Source organism: Sorex fumeus, unplaced genomic scaffold, assembly GCF_029834395.1.
Source record: "Sorex fumeus unplaced genomic scaffold, SorFum_2.1 ptg000003l, whole genome shotgun sequence".
Lineage (NCBI taxonomy): Eukaryota > Metazoa > Chordata > Mammalia > Eulipotyphla > Soricidae > Sorex > Sorex fumeus.
Genome location: NW_026606060.1, coordinates 57,197,118 through 57,221,585, shown reverse-complemented (window position 1 = coordinate 57,221,585; position 24,468 = coordinate 57,197,118). Strand labels below are relative to the sequence as shown.

General features: G+C 43.6%; 2 protein-coding genes across 4 annotated transcripts in view; one reads left to right on the top strand and one right to left on the bottom strand.

Annotated features, from left to right (window-relative positions):
- Positions 1-24,468, top strand: part of KLRB1 (killer cell lectin like receptor B1) — a 102,508-nt gene that overhangs the window by 7,214 nt on the left and 70,826 nt on the right. The gene's annotated exons all lie outside the window — the stretch shown is intronic.
- LOC130027786 (C-type lectin domain family 2 member D11-like) lies at positions 8,830-21,990 on the bottom strand. Its single transcript, XM_056118685.1, has 5 exons — positions 21,702-21,990; positions 17,516-17,641; positions 13,668-13,846; positions 10,010-10,116; positions 8,830-8,991 (listed from the first exon to the last, which is right to left on the bottom strand). Exons 1-5 carry the CDS (start codon positions 21,793-21,795, stop codon positions 8,865-8,867), a joined length of 633 nt encoding a protein of 210 aa, XP_055974660.1. The 5' UTR covers positions 21,796-21,990; the 3' UTR covers positions 8,830-8,864.

Below are 24,468 nucleotides of genomic sequence, written 5' to 3'. Positions count from 1 at the left end.
ATCCAGGCGAAGCCTAAAGTACATCGGCCACTCCAGCCAGGAGGAAACCAGGGCCATAAATTCTGTCCACATAACCAGTGGGACCCATTTGGTGCAAACCATCTAATCCCTGGACCCCTCGTCCAATCTGTTGCAAACCAATCAGTAGGTTGTAAGATTTGAACCTGCTCACACATGAAAGGTTGGAGCCACCCCATATCTAGGGAATGGGTGTAGTATTTAGAAACCCGTGACCTATTTTGTTCCCAGCATAATGGGGCCTTTTTACTTAGAGCCCCTGTGGAGGGAGTCATCCACGTATGTTGATCCCAGACCTGGTATAGTCCTTCTTCGGTATGTCTAACTCTCTTGGATGGTGCTACATGTCTTGATATATTTGATGGCTGTTTGACATAAGCATTGGCCTCTCTTTGAGTCTGGTTAATGGAGAAGGACATGTTGTGTCCTGGCTTTCTTATGGACATAAGAACACCAGGCCATTCGCTTACATTGGATCTGGTGATAGGGATATCGGAAGAAAGGAACAGTATCTTATATGTGTTTATAAAATCCTGGAGAGAAGCCCAGTCTGTCCCTTGAAATGGGGACACCCACCAGGGTAACCCCGAGGTGCTGGATGAAGGCATAAGGCCACACACCCAGCATGCACTCTGATTTCTTTCCTTTGCATACTGGTGGGCCCACTGTAAAAACAGGTTAGGCCCTGCTTCTATCAGTTGCATTTCAATTATGGCTATTAAGAACAATTTCAAACAGAGAGACATGGTACTTAGCTTTTGATGGGAGCACTCTCTCAAAGTGTTCTCTCTAGTTCTTCTTGAAGAGGAGCTTTAGGTCTTCAATAGGCTCACAGGAATAGGTCACTTCGTCCTCTGCCCGGGTCTCATCGCTGTGTGACGTAGATGATACTGGTTTTATCCTGGAAAGATGAACCCAACTAGAAATTCCATTAAGTTTTACAGCCATGGGAGTGCTTAGTATAACCTGGTAAGGTCCCTTCCACTTAGGCAGCAGGTGATCTGAAGGGGACCCAGCCTTCCAGGTTTTTAGCAAGACCCAGTTGCCGGGCTGGATTTTACTCGGAGGTAATTCTTTATTTGGGTGAGGTAGGACAGCATTCCCATATTCCTGAATCGCCTGTTGTACTCGTCCCAGATTAACAACATACTTGGTCAGTTCTAGACTTTTTGAGTCCAGTAGGAGATCTGTAGTTAAAAAGGGTCTGCCATAGAGCAGTTCAAAGGGACTGAGTTGAAGTTTTGTTCTTGGAGCCATTCGGTGTCTGAGGAGGGCTATTGGCAAGAGGGACAGCCAGGACTCAGATGTTTCTTGACACAATTTCCCTAAAATCTTCTTGAAGGTGTGGTTGAATTTCTCCACCTTCCCTGATGATTGAGGGTGCCAGGCTGCATGAAGTTTATACTCAATCTTTAGGGCAGAGGCTAGATCCTGGGTGACCTTAGAGACAAAGGACGGTCCATTGTCACTCTGTAATGACCTGGGCAGGCCGAATCTAGGGATTATTTCCTTAAGCAATGCCTTAGATACTTCCCTGGCTGTAGTAGTGTGTGTTGGGAAGGCCTCTGCCCATCCAGTGAAGGTATCAATGAAGACCAGTAGATACTGGTACCCTGAGCATTTAGGCATCTGTGTGAAGTCAAGCTGCCAATCTTCCCCTGGATAAGTTCCTCGATGCTGAACAGGTGGTGTCAGAAGGGGAGGCCTGGGATTCCCACCAGGCTCGTTAACAGCACACAATGCACAATTTTGAGTCACTTCTCTTACTGTCTTATTTAGTCCTTTTCCTTGGAAAATGGTTTTCACCAGTGTTGTTAAAGCATCTCTTCCCATGTGGGAAGCTTCATGTAACCCTTTAATGACCTTCCACTGCATTGGTCCTGGAATCAACAATTTTCCTTGTTTGGTAAACCATCCATCTACTTCCTTTTGGAAACCTCGTTCTAGTGCCCATTGTTCCTCTTCCGCTGTATATTCTGGCTTAGAGGGGATGTCTTCAGAATGGGGTATCAGTCCCATGATGGAACAAGAATCAAGGGCTGTCCTTCTAGCTACAGTATCCGCTTGGCGATTCCCTCTAATAATTTCGTGTCTCCTTTCTGGTGTCCTTTGCAGTGCATAACGGCGATCTCCTTAGGGGCCTGCACAGTTTCCAGTAGTTTTAGAATTTCTTCCCCATGTTTTATTGGACTATTTTTAGCCGTTAAAAACCCTCTTTCCTTCCAGATCGCAGCATGTGCGTGTAAGACTAAGAAGGCGTATTTAGAGTCAGTGTAGATGTTCACTCTCAGTCCCTCAGCCAGCTGGCAGGCTCGGGTGAGAGCAATTAATTCTGCCTTCTGAGCTGATGTTCCCCCTGGCAAGGCCTCAGCTTCCACTACCCTGGTCAGGCTAACAATGGCGTATGCGGCTTTTCGAGTCCCTTCATGTACTAGGCTGCTTCCATCAGTAAACCAGGTTTCATCTGGATTGTCCAGGGGTGTCTCCTTTAAATCAGGCCTGCTGGAATAGACCTGCTCAATCACCTCTACGCATTTGTGGTCTAAGGTCTCACAGGTCTCCTCAGGGGGAGGAATAAAGTTTGCCGGGTTCAGAGTCTGACAAGTCCTGAGGGTCACTTCTAGTGAGTCTAAGAGTAGGGCCTGGTATTTCGCTAGTCTTCCACCCGTCAGCCATTGATGGCCTTTTATTTCTAGCACGCTCTGGACCTGATGAGGAGTCAGAACTTCTAGCGGTTGTCCAAGTGTGAGCTTAACGGACTCCTCCACCATAAGGGCAGTTGCTGCTACTGCTTGCAGGCATCCGGGCCAACCCTGGGCTACGCTATCAAGCTGTTTAGATAAGTAGGCGACAGGTCTAGGAGTGTCTCCCAACTTTTGAAGTAGCAACCCCAGGGCTGTTCCCTGTTTCTCAGCCACATACAAAGTAAAAGGCTTCTCCAGATCAGGTATTGCTAGGACAGGGGCTGTGACCAGCCGGTCTTTCAGGTTCTGGAATGCTGATTGACAACTCTTATTCCAGTCCAGGGGCTCAAAATCAGTTCCCTTTAGGGCCTCGTAAAGAGGTTTGGCTATGATTCCATAATTTGGGATCCAGAGTCTACAAAATCCTGTCATTCCCAAGAAGGCCCTCAGCTGTTTCCTAGTTTGTGGTTCTGCAAGCTTTAAAATGACATCCTTCCGGTCACTAGATAACGTTCGGCCTTCAGGAGTAAGTACATATCCTAGATACTTAACTTTTTGCTTGGCAATCTGTGCTTTAGAGGGGGAGACCTTATATCCTCTTTCTCCTAGGAAGTTTAGTACTTGAACTGTATGACTAATGGAGGCTTCCCTTGTTGGACTGCAAATAAGAATATCATCCACATACTGTATAATAGCTCCATCCTTTAGCTGTAGCTCTCTGAGTTCTTTTCCCAACGCATTTCCAAAAATGTGGGGGCTGTCTCTAAAGCCCTGAGGAAGAACGGTCCAGGTATATTGCTGCGTTTCGTTAGAATTTGGGTCAGTCCATTCAAAGGCAAAGAGGAACTGGGAATCAGGATGCAGGGGAATGCAAAAGAACGCATCCTTTAGATCCAGTACTGTGAACCAAGCAGAGTTACCGGGGACCTGATTTAGGATGTTATATGGGTTGGGCACAATAGGATGGATTGGAACCACTGCTTCATTAACAGCTCTGAGGTCCTGCACTAGTCTGTATTCACCATTTGATTTCTTTACTGGTAGGATTGGAGTGTTACAAGGTGACTGGCAAGGCACTATCAGTCCATATTTTAGGAATTTTTCTATCAGGGGCTGTAGCCCTTTTCTGGCTTCTAACTTGATTGAATATTGCCGCTTATGTGGGTATCTTGTATTTTCCTTAAGTTTAATCCTCACTGGAGACGCCCTTAAGGCTCTTCCAGGCATTCCTTTGTCCCACACCTCTGGGTTTGCAGCACTCCTGACTTCAAGGGGGATATCTGGGAGATCTGTATCAGAAGTATGCAACAAAATCGCTATGAAGATTCTTTCCTTGGAGGGAAAGAGTTGGAGGGTGCTTCCTAAAATGTGCATTATATCTCTCCCTAATAGAGGGGTTGGGCACTCTGGGACCAGTAGGAAGGCATGTGTGAAAACAATATAGCTGCAGCTCAATGGTTGAGTAAATGTCCTTCTCACGGGGACGCCCCCTACCCCTATTATCATACATGAGTTGGCTGAGAGTGATCCTGGAGATCGGTTAAGGACAGAGTAGGTGGCTCCTGTATCGACCAAAAAGTCGACATCCCTACCTGCTACGTCAAAGGTAACCCGAGGCTCAACCCTTGTTATCATCAAGTTGGAATCAGGAGCCGGCGATGACCTCGGGCCTCTTCAGTTTTGTTGTACAAGGGCCTCTGGAGCAGGGACCGGCCACTACCCTCTCTGGGGCTGAGGACAATCCCTTCTCCAATGGCCTTCCTGTCCGCAGTTGGGGCAAAGCCCCGGCGGAGGTCCTAGGTCTGGACACTGCCACCGTAGATGTCCTGGTTTTCCGCAGCTGAAGCATCTCCTTTCGGACGGGTCCCTCCGGAATCTTCCAGTTGAGGGCCCACCCCCAGGGTTACCTTGAGGTCTCAGGATTCTATTGGCAGCAAAGGCTACCAGCCGAGCCTGTCCCTGTCGTTTAAACCGACCTCTCTGGACTCTCTCAGCTTCCTCTGCCTGGTCTCGATTGTTATAGACACTGAAGGCAATGTGAAGGAGCTGGCTTAGGGGGGTCTCAGGTCCCATAGCTGCCTTTTTAAGCTTCCTCCTTATGTCAGAAGTGCACTGGTTTATAAAATAAGAGGCTATCAGTACTCTCCCTGACTCGTATTGAGGATCTACGTTCGTATATTTCCTCATTGTCTCTATCAGCCTTCCCTGGAATTGATAAGGATTTTCATCTTTCCCCTGCGTAACTTCCTTCATCTTGTCATAGTTTACGGCTTTATCAACACACCTCTTCATCCCTGTTGTTAAGCAATTAAGCATGTGGTCTCGCCTTTTTCTGCCTCCCTTAGTTTGGTAATCCCATTCTGGATCAATTGTGGGGACTGCAGTATAACCCACAGGGTAATCAGGGTCAGTGGCCCGAAGCTCATCTGCATAGGCTTGTGCAGCTCTTATAACCTGTTCCTTTTCATCTATGGTGCAGCAATTTGACATAATTACTTGGATGTCCTCCCAGGTCAGCTCAAAACAGTGAGTTATAGCCTGAAATTCCTCTGTGAACTTGGAAGGGTCTTCCCAAAATTTCCCCAACTGCTGTTTGCATCGGTGAAGGTCACTCATCGAGAAGGGCACATGGACCTTCACTATGCCTGCCTCCCCATTTGGCACTTCCCTTAGGGGAAACACTTGTGCAAGAGTATCAGGCTCGGGGTCAGGTTTGGGATGATACCGGTCCCGTTCCGGGGTGTGCCCAGGTGAACTGGCTTCTGATGGAGGCGGACACACCCTGGCTGCCTGTGCTGCTTTGCGATCGGAGGGGGCTTCCCCGCTAGCTCCCTTTTCAGCGCATTTCTCCATTCCCCCGGGGTTAATTTGCCCTTGGGCTGCCGGACCCAGTCGTCCTGGATTAGGTCCCCACTTTGGTGACTTCGGTGGGACAGGGGGCCTGTCACCAGCTGTCATCAGCTGTTACCAAGTCCTCAGAATCTCTGCCTGTTTGGTGGGTGGAGCCAAAAGCATAGGCGGAGAGAGGGTGGAAAACGGAGGTGGAGACCGGTCTTCCAACGGAGCCGAAGCCTTTGAGGCTCCAGTATGCGCAGTTCGTTGGGAATTCAACATCAGGATTTCATCTATGGGGTCTGGCTCTAGTTCCTCTACTTCTGGTGTGTGTGCATAGCAGATGCGACAACCTTTCCTTTTCTCCAAGTGCAGATACAATGCCATGAAGGCCCAGATGTAAGGAACTTCATCTTGTTTCTTTTCCTTTTTGCAGAAACGATCTAACTGCAAGATGGTCTGATATTGCAAACTGCCATTCACTGGCCATCTTTCCCCAAGTTCTAGCTTATACTCAGGCCACGTGGTGTTACAGAGGTCAACAAGGCATTTCTTATTTAAGCTATCTAGCTTCAGGCTCTTCCGGTGTTTTAACAAGCAACCCAAAGGGGAATGTTTAGGTACTGATGTAGAATTTCCCATATCTCCTAAGTGTCAGCAATAACCTATGAGAGGGAGGAAAAAGAAAAATCTAGGGTAGAATAATTCCTTAGCAAGCTCTCCTCCTAATAGTTTCTAGTGTTGTGGTTCTAGAGACTGTGCGGACATGACCACAACTGCATGCCGGCCCGTGGTGTTGTGGTTCTAGAGAGAGGGCGCGGACAGGACCACAACTGCATGCCGGCCCATCAGAAAAATCTCTCTTTAAAGGACGTCTCCTTTAGAGATTTCTGAGTTACCCCAGGCGTCCCTTGGGGCCTGCCTCCCGAGCGTCCACACGACCATGGCTTACACGTGTGGAGCCATACCTAGAGTGCCATGGGTTTCCAAGAAGCCTATTAAGGGGAGAAGAGAAAAGTTCTGCTTCTCTTAGCTTGCCACATATTCCAATGCTCCCTGCTGACGCTTTCTTCCACAAACTTCTTGCCTGTCTTTTACCTCTTTTTGCCTAGGGCTAAACCTGCTGACTACCTCCATTAGCGTTTGAATTGACCTCTAGCCGATTCTGCTTGGGGAAAGGGATTTCTACCTAGAAATTGATCTGCCTTAGTTTTCCCAGGATCTTCTCACTAGTGGGCTTTCCTCCCATTCCTCCCATAGTGGACGGTGACGCGAGATAGACAAGGGAGGGGTGCCTCTTTGCAGAGACCATTCAGATGCTTGCCTGGCCGGTGGACGACTTAGCCTTAGTGGTTCAGCGTTGTGACTTGCGACTGGCGCCTATGCCAGTGCCACCATTGACCGTATGTCCTCCGTGGAATCGCAGGCAGCCCACTCGAGCTCTGTGACTTTAGAGGGACTTTAAGAGTGCCAGGTCGTGGAGCTACGAAATCACGCCCGATAGGAGGACCTATCAGGGTGCTCATACACACACACATTCACACAGAGGTTATCACATTCCTCCCCCTTTCCCCCCAGAGATTTCCAAGGGAGCATACCTCCACAGCAGATTTTCCACAGATTACCTCCTTCCTTGTGGATTTCTTCACTGCAGGTCCCTTCGTGGTCGCCACGTGATGTCGGTGGGCCCCATGGGTGACTTTTGTGAAGTGGGGAGGAGAAAGACAGCCACTTTCTCCTCACCCGCCTCTGTCACCCGGAACCCTGGGTAGGCTAGGACCAGTAAAGTCTGCAGTGAGCACCTGCTCGGCACGGGCCTAAGCCCCGCCAGCCCCACAAGGTGGCCGTCAAGCCACACCTGAAGTCCGCTTGATCTTCTCGGCATGGGAGTTAATCCCCGCCACCCGATTGCTCGGGGAGCCACAGACTCAAGCTGGGGCGAGAATTTGCTCTTTGCAGGAAAGGAGAGACCAGTCCCAAGCCTTACCCGAGGTTTCTGGGGTTCTTGTCTCGCTCACAGAAAAGAATTTCAGGAGTAGACGAGCAGTGAAGTAACAGGTTTTATTTGGAGGCTCTTGGAGAGGGAGAGGAAGGGATAAGCAGATAAGCGGGGGAATGGAGAGTAAGAGAGAGAGAGTAACGCGTCCAGAGGGAACGCGGGCTTCTCCGAGGGTGGAGAGAGCCCCAACTGGGCTCTTGAGCTGGCTCTCATAGATCCTTCCGACTCAGAATGTTCTGGAATCTCCTTGGGGCTGGGTCACTGGAGTCAACCGGATAGAAAGCGGGTTCGAGAGTCATCTGACTTGGAATGTCCTGGGATCTCTTTGGGGCTGGGTCGCTGGAGTCAACCGGATAGAAAACTGGTTTCGGAAAGGAGGAATTTCATGGGGAGGAGGCCCATATTTTCAGGGTCTGGGGATGGTCTTATCAAGTCTTTATTCTCTGTGTCCACAGAGTGGGTCGGTCCTAGAATTCTTCTATGAGATTTTGTTTCATTGCAGAGAGCCTTTCCCTATCTACCTGCCTACATCAAACACTTTTAGAAAAAAATTCAGTTTTTGGTCAACACATATAGAAAAACATTCAGCAACTGTAGATTGTTGGGATCGGGAGTTCCCTAGCCCTGGGAGGCGCGGAGAGACCAGATAGACACAATTCCTGCAGGAGTAAAAATGGGGTTTATTTACACCAGCATGCTGGGGCTCCGCAGCATACCCCAAAAATGGGCAGTGGCTGAGAGCCCCGAACTTCTTCGAAGGGGATCTTATATAGGCCTTCACTGGCCGTTACAGCAGAGCCCGCACATTTCATAGCCAATAGATTTGTAACAACATATACTTTCTTAACCAATCCATTTAAAAGTACCTCACTCCTTAGCCTATAGATTCAAAGATCAGCATTTATGTACATTGATTGTCAGCACAAGCAAGGTTATAGCCGGAATCATTAAGCCTTAAGTAATCTCCCTTGACCATCCTCGTTTTGAGTTACCCAAGTCTGCAGGGTGCTTTAGTGAGACAATACACTCCAAGAAAGGGCAATTTCCCCCAAACACCGCATCCTGAGTTATCCTTTACCCAAGTCTGCAGGGTGCTTTACTGAGACAATACATTTCAGGAACAGTAAATACACCTGAATCCTGTCACATTTGGTTTAGAAAGAAGTTATGCCCTGTTCACTTTCCAAGTCCCATCTCCCCCAGGTGCAAAGCAGCCAAGCAGCTTTACAGAAAGCAATGTTGCAAGTTAGCTGAAATACACAAAAATTTGATGCCCTAATATGGATTCTTTCAAGATAACAAGCACAATACAGCTTTTCTGCTCATGAGTTTCAAATAATTTTACAAGTGGAGACATTTGTTTTACTACAAATCCATTTTTTGTCTGAGTAAATTCTTCCACTGCTCACGCCTTTGTCATTCAAGTAGGCACATTCCCCAGTTCCTCTGACCTGAAACCTAAAACAAAACAAAACAATAATTATTCATATGCTGAACAGCTTGCATTCATTCCTCCAATGTGATTCGTAATAGGTCTACTCCAACTTTTTTCAATAGAAGTAAAAAAAAAACTTGTATGTAATGTATGTAACTTCTTAGTAATAAACACTGTTTTTATACATAGTTCTATTTACATTTTCAAGACAATGCTTGAACACCACCAATTGTATGATTAATCCAATCCAAATCTAGTTATATTGTTGATCTAGTCACTTTGTGTATTTTATCTTAAGTTGTATCATTGAAAATCATTCTTAGTCCTCTCACTAACTGCTTTGTAAATGCATAAAATAAAATAAACTCCCCGTGGCATATTGGATATGCCAAAAACAGTAACAACATGTCTCACAATGGAGATGTTACTGGTGCCCCTCGAGCAAATCGATGAACAACGGGAGGACAGTGACAGTGACTTATTAGCAATTTGCTAAAGAGCTTTATTTTGATGAAAGTGACCGGACCCTTATATTTGATACACTTCCAATGACCTCATTGAACTGTTCACAACACATGGAGCTACAGTTTCTGCTGGTACATTCTCAGAGAGATTTCCATAGCTTCTCTTTGAAACATTATTCCTTACTTTTGTGAGTGGATGCAGCAGCTCGAAAATGGATTTTTGAAGGTTTTATGGGAATCAAATCATCAGTGACTTTCTAGGATTTTAGAACACTCCCTCCCACCCCTTTCCCACTGCATACTAGCAGTTCTTTCCACCTTCTAAATCAATATTTCATCAGAAAAAAATATGAATTGGGATATTAAAGTACAAGAACTATACATATGTCATCATCATATTAAATATTTCAACTAAAATCACAATGAATCGAGTTTTCAAGTAATTGGCTAGTAAATGGAAAGGCATAGAAAGAATTTCTATTTCTTATACAATACTATAGGTTTTCTATATTAAAGTAATTGTCTTATAAACACCCTAAGTCACCATAGCAAAAGGATAATAAGTGGCAATACATACACAATGTTGCCTCCAGCATTATTTGTCCATTTCCAAGAGTGACTTGGCGATTCCCTGCTAAGGCCTATCCAATGATCATGAGGACCTTTGTATCTTCTCAGAACTTCCTATTATAAACATAAAAAGTGAAAATATGCATCTTTCTCGCTTATCACTCTGAGTCTACCTTTCCCACAGTCTTCTATTCAGGATCACAGCATAGTATAAATGAAAAAGTTATTCTCTATTCCATTTCTCAGTTTGAGTCATTATTCTATGTCGCTGCTCCTGAATCACTTTTTTTTAAAAGAATCATATCTCCCCATGTGACTGGCAAAGTCTCAAATTATGCTTACTGTTTTAGTTTATTGTGAACACTGTCATTCCCACAATTTGAATGAAAAATTATGTGAATACAATAATTATCTCCACACAGGGAACAGTACTTCACTTAGGTGCTTCTAGGTCAACTGTGAGGATTACATCACTTAACTTAATCACTTAACTTCCCGTTAGTCGTCGATTTGCTCGAGCAGGCGCCAGTAACGTCTCCATTTGTCCCTGTCGCATGCTAGTGTAGCCCAATGGCATCTGTTCGCTCCGGGAACATGAAGGGCCTCAAACCGATCGTTCATGATCTTCAGGAAGAAGTCTGACCATCTGGTAGGTGGGCGGCCACGCGGTCTCTTGACATCCCGTGGAATCCAATCAGTAACAGCTCTAGTCCAACGGTCGTCTTTAAATCTCATTACGTGACAAGCCCATCTGATTTTCGACACCTTGGCATATGAGACAGCGTCCCTGATCGTTGATCGTCGACGGATGTCAGAACTCCGGATTCGTTCTCTCATTTGAGTGAAACGTGATATTCCAAGCATAGCTCTTTCTATTCTTCTTTGGGAGACCTGAATAGCGTTCTCATCTTGTTTGCGTAGGGCCCAGGTCTCTGAGGCATATGTTAATGCAGGAAGAACAGTGGAATCAAAGAGATGTGCCCGGACCCGGAGGTTCTTCGTCCTCTTAGCTATTTCTTCGACGTTTTTGAAGGCGTTCCACGCCGCTCTCTTCCTCCTGCGCAGCTCGGGTCCCAGGTCATTTGTCATGTTGACCTCTCGACCTAGGTACACATAGCTGTTGCATTCGGAGATGGTCGTTCCATTGAGAGCGAATGGGGCGTCAGGAACAAGGCTGTTTCTCATAAACATTGTCTTCGTAAGATTCAGCTGTAGTCCTACCTTTCCACACTCACGGTCAAAGTCGGCCAGCATTTGTGCCGCTTGGCTGATGTTTGGTGTTATTAAAACAATGTCATCAGCAAAGCGGAGGTGGTGTAGTTGCCAACCATCTATCTTCACTCCCATTCCTTCCCATTTCAGTTGTCGCATGATGTTCTCGAGGGTGGCACTGAAGAGTTTCGGTGAAATGGTATCACCCTGCCGAACCCCTCTCTTGACATCAACGATCACTTCTCTGTAGAATGGTGAGATCCTGGTAGTGAATCTGCAATACAGCTCACGGAGGATCCTGATGTATTGGGCTTGAATGCCCTGATTGGCTAGGGCTTCAATGACCGCTTCCGTCTCAACAGAATCAAAGGCCTTCTTTAAATCAATGAACGTTAAGCAGAGTGGCATCTTGAACTCCCGAGAAACCTCAATGAGCTTGGTTATCGTGTGGATATGGTCGATGGTGCTGAATCCTTTGCGGAACCCGGCTTGCTCGTATGGTTGTCCTTCATCTAGTGTTCTGCCAATCCTATTTAGGATGACTCGAGTGAACAACTTGTAGATGACAGACAATAGGCAGATCGGGCGATAGTTGCCAATGTCATGGATGTCTCCCTTCTTGAACAGTAGTACAGTCCTGCTGGTTTTCCATTGGGACGGAAACTTGCATTCAGACAGGTAGCATGTGAAGAGCCGAGCCAGTGTATTGATGAGTACTGACAGCAGGTTCTTCAGGTGTTCAGGTCTGACCTTGTCTGGGCCGGGTGCTGTTTGTTTCTTTACCGACGAAATGGCATGTCGGATTTCGGAGAACGTTGGCAATGACATATCCATCCTGTGGAATTTGCTATGTCGGCAAGTGGACATGGCTATAGAAGAGATTTGAGTAGAAGTCATGGATAATCTTCTCCATTGCCGTTCTGGAGGATGTGATGGATCCATCATGACGTCGAATGATCAAGTACGACATCATTGGTCTGACCGAGAAAAGAAGGCACGAATCTCACCATGCCGTTTTCAACACTGGAGAAGAATTGTTCCTCGGAACATGCGATAAAAGAGGCATTGGAGGCATCGGTGTCCTTGTCAACACAAACTTGGCCAAGAGCATTGATTCATTCGAATGCCTAACAACCCGAATTGGACGTTTACATTTGAATAGATGTGGCTCACTGCCTGCAGTTTCTATCTTCGTTTTCTATGCACCAACATCTCATTATGATGAAAGAGAAATCGAGAAGTTCTACATGGAGCTAGAGAAGTTATATAAAGAAGACCACACCTTCTACAAGATCATTGTGGGTGATTTTAATGCCAAGATAGGACCGAGAAGATCAGCTGAAGAACTTTACATCGGGACCCATGGCCTAGAATGGAATGAACAGGGTGAGAGACTGTCTGAGTTCATCATGTCAACCAAGACCATTCATGGTAACTCACAGTTCCAGAAGGCAGAATCTAAACGATGGACATGGGAGTCTCCCGGTGGACGATTCCACAACAAAATAGACCACATCATATTCAATCGACGGTTTTGCCTGACTGATGTCGCTGTTGTCCCAAAATTTCGAACGGGATCGGACCACCGTCTCCTTCGTGCAAAATTCTACTTCACAGAGCGGGGAGAAAGGGCTGCAAAGTTCAAAAAGAGAACTCCCAGAATGACCACCAACTGGAAACTCTTTGGTACTATTGCGGCAACATGGGAAGATGCCATTGTTGACAACATTGACGAGGAATACGATCGACTGGTTCAGCACCTCCATGTATGTGCGAGGAACGCCAAGAGAGAGATAGGCACAAAAAATCGCCTATCTTTGAAAACTCTTGAGCTAATTCGCCAGCGTGGTTTGGCGCATGCCTCAGGCAACCGCAAGCTAACGTCCGAGCTCGCAAAGCAGTGCAGAGATGCGATCAAGGAAGACCTCAAAGAGAGAAGAGCAGAAGTACTGGTAGATGCGGCAGAAGCCGGGAAAAGTATTCGTAATGCCCGCCTGTCCTTTGCCAACTATAAGACCAAGAGGATTACATGGGAAAACATATCTAACATGTCTTACTGGGTTCCAGGCAGAAAATTCAACACATGTCAGAAACTTGTCTGTGCCCCCCCGTGCTTCTAGACTGACTCCAGGACATCCTTATCTTTCAGCATTAGCCCTGCGTAGAGCCCAATCCACTTTGGGGGAGCTCCTTACTAAATAAAAAATATGCTCCCAAAATAGTTCTTCTTTTAAAAATATGGACCAGATGCTGGGCCATTGGGAGAAATTGGACTGGGCACCCCCTGCAAAGCTCAGCCCAGGGTGCACAGTCAGCCCCAGAGCAAGCAGGGCAATCATGGGCCCTGAGATGCTGGGCATGTGGTGCTGGCGGCTGAACTCAGGACCCTACATGTGACAGGCACGTGCTCTCACACTTGTACTGTCTCCCTGGGGCCTCAGAACAATTCTTACCAGTTCGTCTTTGGTGTCAATCTGAACAAGATTAGCTTCCAATAAGTCACAGAAAGTTTGGCTGAATGTCCAGTTTCCTGTTTCTTCAGAAAAATAAAAGCACTTTTTTCCAAATCCAATCCACATTGGTGGGCAGGTGAAATGCACATGCACTTCTGAGATTGTTTTTTCCTTTCTTACTAAAATTTGGATAATCACAACAAAATATAGTAATTATATTTCCTCATTATTTTAATATATTGTCCCATTTACCATCCTAAGGTTATTGCTAAAGCTATAGACTGGTAGTTGTTAATGTCCTAACTCATCAGAAAGTCTTATCCTAAGTACAATATTCAACCATTCCCTAGTAGTGAGTACCTGTGCATCTCATTTTACAAGTACATGGGCATTAATGGCTTAGGGAAAATAAATTTATAAAGCATCAAGTCCATGGTACTTTTTATAGATGATTCTAATTTCTGCAAAAAGCAAGTACAAGAGGTGCATATGCTGCCTGAGCCCATGTGCTGCTTGCGCCCACGTGGCCGAGCGCATGTGGTGCCCGAGCACTTGTGTCACCCGCATCTCCCCTCTTGAGATGTGTACTTTCATACTTTAGAGTCTAACTTTACTCTCTCTCTCTCTCTGTCTCTCTCTCTCTCTCTCTCCCACTCCGCACCTAAAAATCCTCCAAATAAAATCTATTTACTTAAAAAAAAAAGCAAGTACAAGATATTCCTAGTATATCATATAGATTCTCCTTTCCTATATTTTCCTTAATATAAGCTCCTCTTCCTCTTGACATCTTTTATATCCTGGATTTTACTATGGTTCATACTCAGTAACTATATAATCTTTCTGTGGACAAAATATAGCAACACAAATATTATACTGGTAACAAAAATACAGTATAGGGCTTTTGATATTTTTGTTTCATATATATTTCTTTTAAAAACAATAAAACATTGTTGGCTCTTCTTAAATATTCTGAAATAACCAATATTTTGGAGTAAGGTGTAGGAAGAATCAGATATTATTATTTCACATTTTCTCTGATTTTTTAAAATCTTCTTTAGTTATTAAGATTATATTGTTCTTTAAGGTTAGTGAAAGAAAAAATAGTATCAAAATACTGAACACTAATGAGACTTTAATTTCCTCACATTTAAAGAAAAACAATCTGTTACATTTTTCTCAATCCTTATCCCTAGGGAATTTAGGTTAGAGAACAGAGAGCACATGTGTGTTGAGGTCAGTATCACTGTTTCCTTTAAAAAAAAAAAGAATCAGGGAGCCCCGGAGCAATAGTATAGTGGGTTGGGTGTTGACCTTACATACACATATCAGGGCTTGATCTCTGGAACTTCATAAGGTCCACAAGCCCAATCAAGAGATATCCATGTGCAAAGAGCCAGGAGTAAGCCTTAGCCACAATCAGGTGTGAACACAGCCCCAAACAAAACATATCCCCTAAATTATTAGGGAGAACCACTTGATACTTTAAAATTATGCTGAATAATACACATTGATAAACCACTGCCCAAGGATTGGTTATTTTACGTATTACATAAAACTCAAGTAGAAATATAAAATTAAGGACATTTTGTGCTTGTGTTATCTAAAATGAACAGTGGTAGATATCAAGAGAATTCAGATTCTAGTAGATAATTTTAAAAATTAGATTTGCAATGTTCTAGGAACTATATAATTCGCAAAAATTTAATCTCCAGTAAAAATTGTTAGTTGTTATTAGATTTCAGAAATGCTTCAAGATGGGCTCAGTACATGCCTTGTCTATATGAGACCCTCAAATAATCCTCAGCATGTATCTCCCCTTCCTTTGCTCCTTACTCCAGCCAAAATAAAAAAAAATTGTCTCTGTCATATTAGGAGTTGTTGGAAAAAAGCCTTGATAGACGGACAATAATAAAATTAGAATAGATGAAATAATTATTTATTAATTCTGGTAGTTCATTTATTTCTGACCAATTCTACATACAAAGAAATATTTGTTAAAACATAGTTCTGTACTTTTGAACATTCTCTGTAAGAAACAAATCCAAAGATAAAACCCTTCATAAGACTTTCTCTTATCAAGAATGATAACTCATTTCTTGCCATGGCTCATCCTTAGAGTTTCATAGGAATCTCTTTTTTGCAAATCTTCATATACAAGAGTCTCCTGCCTCCGCGCCTGGCTGTCATCACCGGGGTCCCTTGGAGGAGGGTGGGTTGAGTTTCCCTCCCCACCCCGAGCAGAGCCCTGGCAGCTGAAGACCTCTGGTTCCAGCCACAGCCATGCTTAAGACCACTCTCCACATGTTAGGACGAGCCTCACGCATGAAGGAACCAGCAGAGGAACCCAGGTGGCAGGCCCCGGGGCATAGATCTCTAAACCTGCTCGGATTGGGACTGGGGCCTCCTGCACCCAGATCCCCCACCTTCTAGTATGTAGACGTTACAGGCACCAACTGCCCCTGGCCCCGTGTAATCCTATCAATGGCCAAGACTCAGAGACTATAAAACCCAGCTCCTGGAAGTGCACGGCTCCATTTGAGGCCACGCAACATCTTATTATCTACTTCTTACTCTGGAGAACCTGGCAGGCTACCAAAAGTTTTCTGCCCACACAGCAGAGTCTGGCAAACTCCCTGCGGCATATTCAGTATGTCAAAAACCAGTAACAATGAAGGGTCTCATTCTCCTGACCCTGAAATAGCCTCAAATGTGGACATTTTTTTTAAATCTCAGGGCTAGGATGTAGGAGACGTTACTGGCGCCAAGACCCAGAGACTATAAAACCCTGCTCCCAGAAGTGCTAGGCCACATTTGCAGCTGCGTGGCATTTTATTATCTACTTCTTACTCTGGAAAACCTGGCAGGCTACCAAAATTTTCCTGCCCACATGGCAGAGTCTGGCTAACTCCCCGTGGTGTATTCAATGGCGTATTCAATATGCCAAAAACCAGCAACAATGATGGGTTTCATTCTCTTGACCCTGAAATAGCCTCAAATGTGGCACTTTCTAAAATCCCAGGGCTAGGATGAAGGAGACGTTACTCGGGCCTGCTCGAGGCATTCGATGCACAACAGGATGACGGTGATACAGATGAAATTTGTTATAAAATACAGTGGATCCAACATTCAAAGTATCCAGAACCTGACCACCCTAATACACCCCCACTGCACTCATCAGATTTCAGCTATCACCATCTCTCAGCTAGATTTCTACAAGATCACCTGAGTAGGTCTCCTTGATTCTCCCCTTCTCTTCTAACAATCACCTCTTAGTAGCAAAGTAAAAATGATCATTCTCCAAAGTAAGTTTTAGAGCCATGACATTCCTTTACAACTCTCCTTTTCCTGACCTTCCTTTCTCTACTCAAAGTATAACCCAAAGTCTTTAAGTGACTCCCAAGGCTATTGCCTCCTGGACCCATCCCATGATTCTTCCTTTGTGTCACCTTGTTCTAGCCCCAGCAATCTCCTTGTTCTTATACAGAGCACTAGGGATATTCCTTCTTTGGATTTTGCTCTATTTTCTGTTCCTGAAGAGTTTTTCCCAAGTATCAACATGTTACTTTCATCTCTTTCAAAAGTTTGCAGAAAGAGAGAGATTCTCACTGAAGATTATGTGTCACTTCTATGTGCATTGCAGCTTGTTTTCCTACCCCCACCTTAATTTATTATGACAGTTGCATCTTCTTTCTGGAATATAAATTGGAAGAAGGAATTTTTATGTTTAATTTACCAATAAACCCCAGACACTTTGCACAGTGCCTGGAATAAAATAGGACTCAAGGGAATATTTATGACCATATTGATGTATGGAGGATGTTACAGAGTTTTCAAAACAAGTAACTTACCTGTCAAAGTAACAGAAAGTGTAACTATAGATATAACCATGATCAAAGCACTGAAGATGCACAAAGCATGTCTGTGAAGAGTTTCAGAACTTCGAGTTGTTCTATATTTTTCTTGGTTATGTGTACCTTTAAAGTAAAATATCATCATCTCATTTTTCTGAAAGGTTTATGAGGAAAACAAGTCTATCAGAAAAATCTACTTACAACATCAGCTGCAGCACAATTTCCCCTATTGCCAACCCCTTTGACAAAATGTCATGACCCATAAGCTATTATCATGGAAGAAGGTCTGAAATAAAAGAAATAGAATCTGCAGCCATAGGAAATCCTATGGCTATAGGCAAAGGAGTTCAGGAAGCTGGAAAGAAACAGCAAAAGGTAGAAAGGTAGAAAAGGTAGAAAGGTAGAAAGGTCAGGTGTGAGGATCAGCAGTGAGGCATATGCCTCCTCTGTGTCAGGTCAGGGATTAGCTCACCACAGTCTCAAAGGCATGCAGATGGCCAACAGGTGCATGAAAAAGAAGAAGCAAACTGTTGGTAAAGATGTAGTGAAAACCAATATCTAGACTATATTAAGAACCTTAAAAACTCAAAATAAGAGAAATACATAAGTTGAAAGTGGGTTTTGAATCACCCAGTTTGCATAATTATTATAAAATTGAAAAAGATGCATAGATGACAGATCAGCACATAAAAATGTATTCAAGATAGCCTGAATTAAAGAAATGCAAATAAAAATCTGAGTTACCTCTCTCTGCCTATTGAGAGTTTAAATTAAAGCAAAATAACAGAAGCAAGTGGAGAATTGAAATCTCAATCAATGATGTTGAAAATATAAGATGGTACAACCACTTTGTAAAGGCAGCTCTGCAGTTTGGTGCAGAAAATACAAATTTAGCATGTGCTAATCTTAGCATGGCATATTTTGATATCAAAATTATGTTTGGTATTTATGCAGGAGAAATAAAACTTTAACTTTATTCAAAAACCTGCCTAGAAATATAACACCTTTATTCTTTTTTAGGTTTATTATAAAAGGTAAAGGTAAAGGCCCTCCCGTTGATCGTCGATTTGCTCGAGCGGGCCCAGTAACGTCTCCATTGGAGACTTTGTTGTTACTGTGTCTGGCATAGCGAATACTCTCAGTAGCTTGCCGGGCTCTCCGAGAGGTTTATTATATATATATATATAATTTTATTAGTTAAACACTGTGAGGTACAGTTATATACTTACAAATTTCAGTGCTTACATTTCAGTCATACAATGGTCAAGTTCCCATCCCCCCACCAGTGCCCATTCTCCACCTAATGATCCCAGTATTCCTCCCACCACCCCAACACATCAAGTCCACCACCCCACACTGCCTCTGTGTCAGGACATTTCCTTTTGTTCTCTTTTTCCTTTGGGGTGTTGTAGTTTGCAATAGATGCATTGAGTGGCCATCGTTTTTGATCTATAGTCTACATTCACCTCCCAACCTGAGCGGGTCCTCCAAACACCCTTTACTTGGTGTTTCCTTCTTGATCTGAGCTGCCCTTTCCCCCAGCATGTGGGGCCTCCAAGCTGTGGAGTAAATCTCCTTGTCCTTATCTCTACTATTCTCGAGGTAACACCTTTATTTTTTAGCACTAAAATCTGGCAACAGTTTAAATCCTGGTGGGGGAAAAGAAAATGCCCCCAGCACCAAGCAAAAGGAAGGATGAACTCATGGTCACAACTTCTAGTTTCTTATTGGACTTTGGCCTGACCAAGGTCAACAGTTGGCCTTCTTTCTTCCCTATAGACCTCTAAATTCTGGGTTACCCCCATGTTTCAAAAAGCATTAGAGCACTGATACTGGGCATATCTGCCTTTAATAGTTCATTTGAAAAAGCAGTTTACTGAACCGCATCCAAAAATGGGGCAATGAAATGAACAGAAACTTTCTCAAAGAAGAAATCCGAATGGCAAAAAAGCACATGAGAAAATGCTCTACATCATTAATCATCAGGGAGATGCAGATCAAAACCACAATGAGATACCATCTCACACCTCAGAGACTGGCCCACATTCAAAAGAACAAAAGCAATCAATGCTGGCGTGGATGTGGCGAGAAAGGGACACTCCTTCACTGTTGGTGGGAATGTCCACTGGTTCAGCCCTTCTGGAAAACAGTATGGACGATTCTCAAAAAATTAGAAATTGAGCTCCCATTTGACCCAGCAATACCACTCCTGGGAATATATCCCAGAGAGGCAAAAATGTATAGTCGAAGTGACATCTGCACTTGTTTGTTCATTGCAGCACTCTTTACAATAGCCAGAAACTGGAAGAAACCTGAATGCCCAAGAACAGATGACTGGTTAAAGAAACTTTGGTACATCTACACAATGGAGTACTATGTAGCTCTTAGAAAAGATGAAGTCATGAAATTTACATACAAGTGGTACAATATGGAAAGTATCATGCTAAGCGAAATGAGTCAGAAAGAGAGGGATAGACATAGAAAGATTGCACTCATCTGGGGGATATAAAGTAACAAAGTATGAGATTAATACCCAAGAATAGCTGAGATCAGCACCAGGAGGATTACTCCATAACTTAGAGGCCAGCCGGGTATCCTAGAGGAAAGGGCAGTTCAGATAGAGAAGGGAGCACCAAATAAAGGATGTTTGGAGGATCCTCCCAGGAGGGGAGATGCATGTCGAAAGTAGACTATGGACTGAATATGTTTGCCACTCAATGCCTCTTTTGCAGACCACAACACCCAAAAGGAGAGAGAGAACACAGGGGATTGCCCTGCCACAGAGACAGGGGGGATGGGGGGATGGGGGTGGGGGGATATTATCCATGGTGGTGGAAAATGGGCACTGGTGGAGGGATGGGTATCTGATCATTGTATAATTGAAATCAAAGCACAAAAAATTGTAAATCTACAACTGTAAAAAAAACATAAAATAAAATAAAGGGGAAAAAAATAAAAAAGAAAAAAAAAGAAAAAGCAGTTTACTGCTGGAATAACACACATAAGTCAACCTCATGCGCTCTTCCCCTCGTGATTCCAGGTCATTGTACTGAAATTAAAATCAATAAATTCCTACTCACTTTCCTTCAACTACTGTATTTCATATGGATCTCCCAGGATCACAGAGTTTTGACATAAGTTCTAGTCACAGAAGAAGAAATGTAGGATAGATGGTCTAAAACCATTCTCAATGAAATTCCAGGAGATGTCTTCAGACAAAAATCTGATCTCTCATTCTTTCTGGCCCTGTGTCAAAAAAAATATGTCCTAAAATTCAGTGTATTCCATAATTTTTGACATGGGTAAGAAATAAATTTCCCTTCAATTCACCAAAAATTTATTTGCCACTCTTAGCAGTCTCCCCAAACCTTCCTTTCTTTTTTCCTTTATTTCCCTGAATCTAATGTCCTCCCCAGCATCATGCTCCATTCCTCTCTTATTTCTTTTCTCCCACCTGGACTGTCCTCTCCCAATTTCCTTCAAAGTCATATGCCACCTATATTGCACTCTGACACCATAACCATTGAATTTCTAATTGGGAATATGGCATCAGTCACTACCACTCAAATGAACAAAGAAATGAACCAGATGTTTTCCTAATATAAATCTTAGTTTCATAACCCAAAAGAAGTTCAAACTTTGCTTTTCTCATGTGAAACATTCTCACCAGTCAATTTAGTTTAATAAGTATGACATCCTGATTGGTCAAATAGCTTTAGTTAGTGAAACCTTATCTTTGTTGATAAATATTGGCATTTTAATTAAGTTGTTATTAAATACAAACCTTATTTTATGGGAATACAATAGTGTATCTTCCCAAAGAAAAATAAAATTCAGGGAGGGTAGAGAAAGAATAAAAGAAAGAAATATGTTTTTCAACAGTTAGAATTTCAGTAAAAGATACCCTTCCTTTCAGACTAAAAAACACGCACACATCATTATGTTCTTGATCTTTCAAGTCCAATTCACTCTAACCCTAAACAGGTAAGGGGAATATAGATCAATAGTAGAGTGTGTGCCTTGTATGTATCAGGTTCTCAATTTGGTCGGTGGTACCATAAAAAAAGTTTTAAATGCTAAATTTTCTGTTAATGCTTAGGTTCAGCCTAACATTCTTAATTTCAAAATACCAAACCCCCACCCTCACCCTACTCTTCTGCTCTTTGCAACAACTTTACATTACCAAATTGTTCCTTTCCACTGAAAGGCAAGCAGTTATTATATTCCAGGCAGACACTATGTTCCTGCATTTCTTTAGATGAATCCTCCACCACCATTGTCTCCTCTGTGTTGACAGCAGCTGTATTCTGCAGGGTAGGAACTTGAATGAAGGGGTTGAATGTCAGCTTCTTTATCTAACTAGGCTGTAGCCCCCTGTACAGGCATCTGTTTTAAAGAAAAAAAAGAGACTTCATAAAATGAGATCTTCCAACAATCTTGAAGAAAAATGACTAAATCTGGGAATTACAGGGTAACCCACTGCGGGCTGCAACAAGTTCTTTATAAACAGGGAAAGAAATTGCAACAGTGCAGCAGCCTGTTCATTGGCTGAGTGTGGAGATCAAGTTAAGTCCCTGAAGTAAAGTTTCACTTTCTACTGCCTGGACACTGTAGCACTGCACTGCCCTCCCATTGTTCATAGATTTGCTCGGCCCAGTAACATCTGCATTGTGAGAATTGTTGCTACTGTGTTTGGCATATTGAATAAGTCACAGAGAGCTTGCCAGGCTCTGCAGTGCAGGAGAGATACTCTCAGTAGCTTGCAGGGCTCTCGGAGAGGGGCAGAGGAATCGAGCTCAGGTCGGTGAGTCAGCCACATGCAAGGCAAGGCATTTTTAGGAAAATGAAACAATCTATTCTCATCTCTCTCCCTCTCTCCCTCTTGCTCACTCCCTCTCTCCTTTTCCTCTCCCTCCCTCCTCTCTCCCTCCTTTTCTCTCTTTCTCCTCTCCCCCTCTCTCCCTCTCTCTCCTCCTTCCTTTTCACTTTCTCTCTTCCTCTCCCTCTTTCCTCCCTCTCTTTCTCTCTCTCTCTCTCACTGTTCCTCTCCCTCTCTTTCTCTCTCTCTTTGTTTTGGTTTATGGGTCATGCTGACAATACTCAGGGGTTACTCCTGGCTCTTCTCTTAAGGATTAGGGTGGTGCTCAGGGGACCATATGGGATGCAAGGGATTGAACCAGAGTCAGCCACCTGCAAGGTAAACTCCCAAACCACTGTACTATCACTCTGGCCCTAAAACACTCTATTTTCCTTTAAACTGAAATTCTGTTTATACACTCCCTGGAAATTAGAATAAAGTTAGATTATTAATATGTTCTGAGCCTTTCCTGATTATATCAAACCCAGAAGAGAGAGGGAAGATAGTACCAAATTAAGCAGGCAGGTTGGTAAGAAAATAAAGCTGATGAACATTTCATAGCTTTAAAATGTAAAGTGCTTTCACTTTAAACAGACCACTTTCACAGTTTACTTTGCCCTGTCAGAGTGGAAAAGAGACAATAATTACTTATTACTTTCCTGTCAGAATCTCACACACACACACACACACACACACACACACACACACACACACACATTTAAAAATGTGTTTAAAAATCCTTTAAAGATCTTGGGCATTATGCAGTGCAGGGGGCAGTGATCCTTGGTGAGCAGTTGGGGAACATACAGGGACCCTATTCCCTGTCCCTTGAGTTTTATGTATAGCTAAAAAGGGAGAAGCCAAAGGGATTCTAAGAGTTGTGAAGTTGCAGCTCAGTGACAAACAGACACTCCTGAGATCAGCCTCCTGGAAAATGCCCAGTACAGGCCTTCTCCAATATTCCATGTCACTAGGTAGCTAAAGCTGAAGGTGACATTATGGGCTTCAGGAGAAACTGCGACACAACCTAAAAGAATGAAAACTACCCAGAGGAAGTCATCCCTTTCTAATGAGAGAGGAAGCCTCAGTTTACCCTGGTCAGTTTCTGTGAGCAGTCCCATTTTGACTGCCCCATCCTACATTTTTGACTTCCTGTAAATTCCTGGCCTTTTTCTGATAAACAGGGAGTTAACAATTGTAAAACATAAAATAATGCCCCAGAGCTTAGGCTCACTTGGAGGATGAGATGATGGACAAAACCAAGGCAAAGGCCAGGTAAGGAACTTCTGGATCCTTGAATTCTCTCTACCATTCTTGTCCAGTGATAATAAATACAGAGAGTCCAATTCTCATTAATAAGGGCCTTCACAAAAAGCCCTTATTTTTAACTTTCCTGCAATCTCTGTAACATGAAAGAGCCACAGTTAACTTAGTCCTATACTAAAATCCTCCCACCATGGGAAATTAATTTCCCTCTATCTTCTACTTTACAATAAACTTTCCTACTTTCTAATTCTGAGTCTGAGCGTTCTATTACTCAATATTTTCACTCTTGAAAATACTGAAGAGGGCTGAAATGATAGTACAGTGGTTAGGGCATTTGCCTTGCATGTGACGATCCTGGGATCAATCCCCGATGTGCCATATTGTCCCCCAAGCACTGCCAGGCATAACTCCTGAGTGCAGAGACAGGAGTAACCCCTGAGCATTGGTTGGTGCGAACCAAAAAAAAAAAAAAGAAAAGAAACAAGAAAATACTGAAGAACCTGGGAACCATGGACCAGTACAGAGACCCGCTGTCACCACTCTTACAGCATTTGGGGACTCTCAGATATAATACACACAGCACAAGAGCAGTAGGTGTGCCAGTCTCAGGGTCTTTTCTTGCCTGTTTCTTTGTTTTCAGACTCCTATTCCTAAAGCCCTATCAGAAAAAAAAAACCAGGCATCCACATACCTTTCAGAAGTTGTCAAGTTCTACTGGGCAATTCTTAAGGCAGATGAAAGGTCTAGCTGGCTTCTCTCTCTCTTTTTTTTTTTAAGCTGGCTTCTCTTAACTGTGATCCCCACTTTCTCCTACAAAGTGGAACAT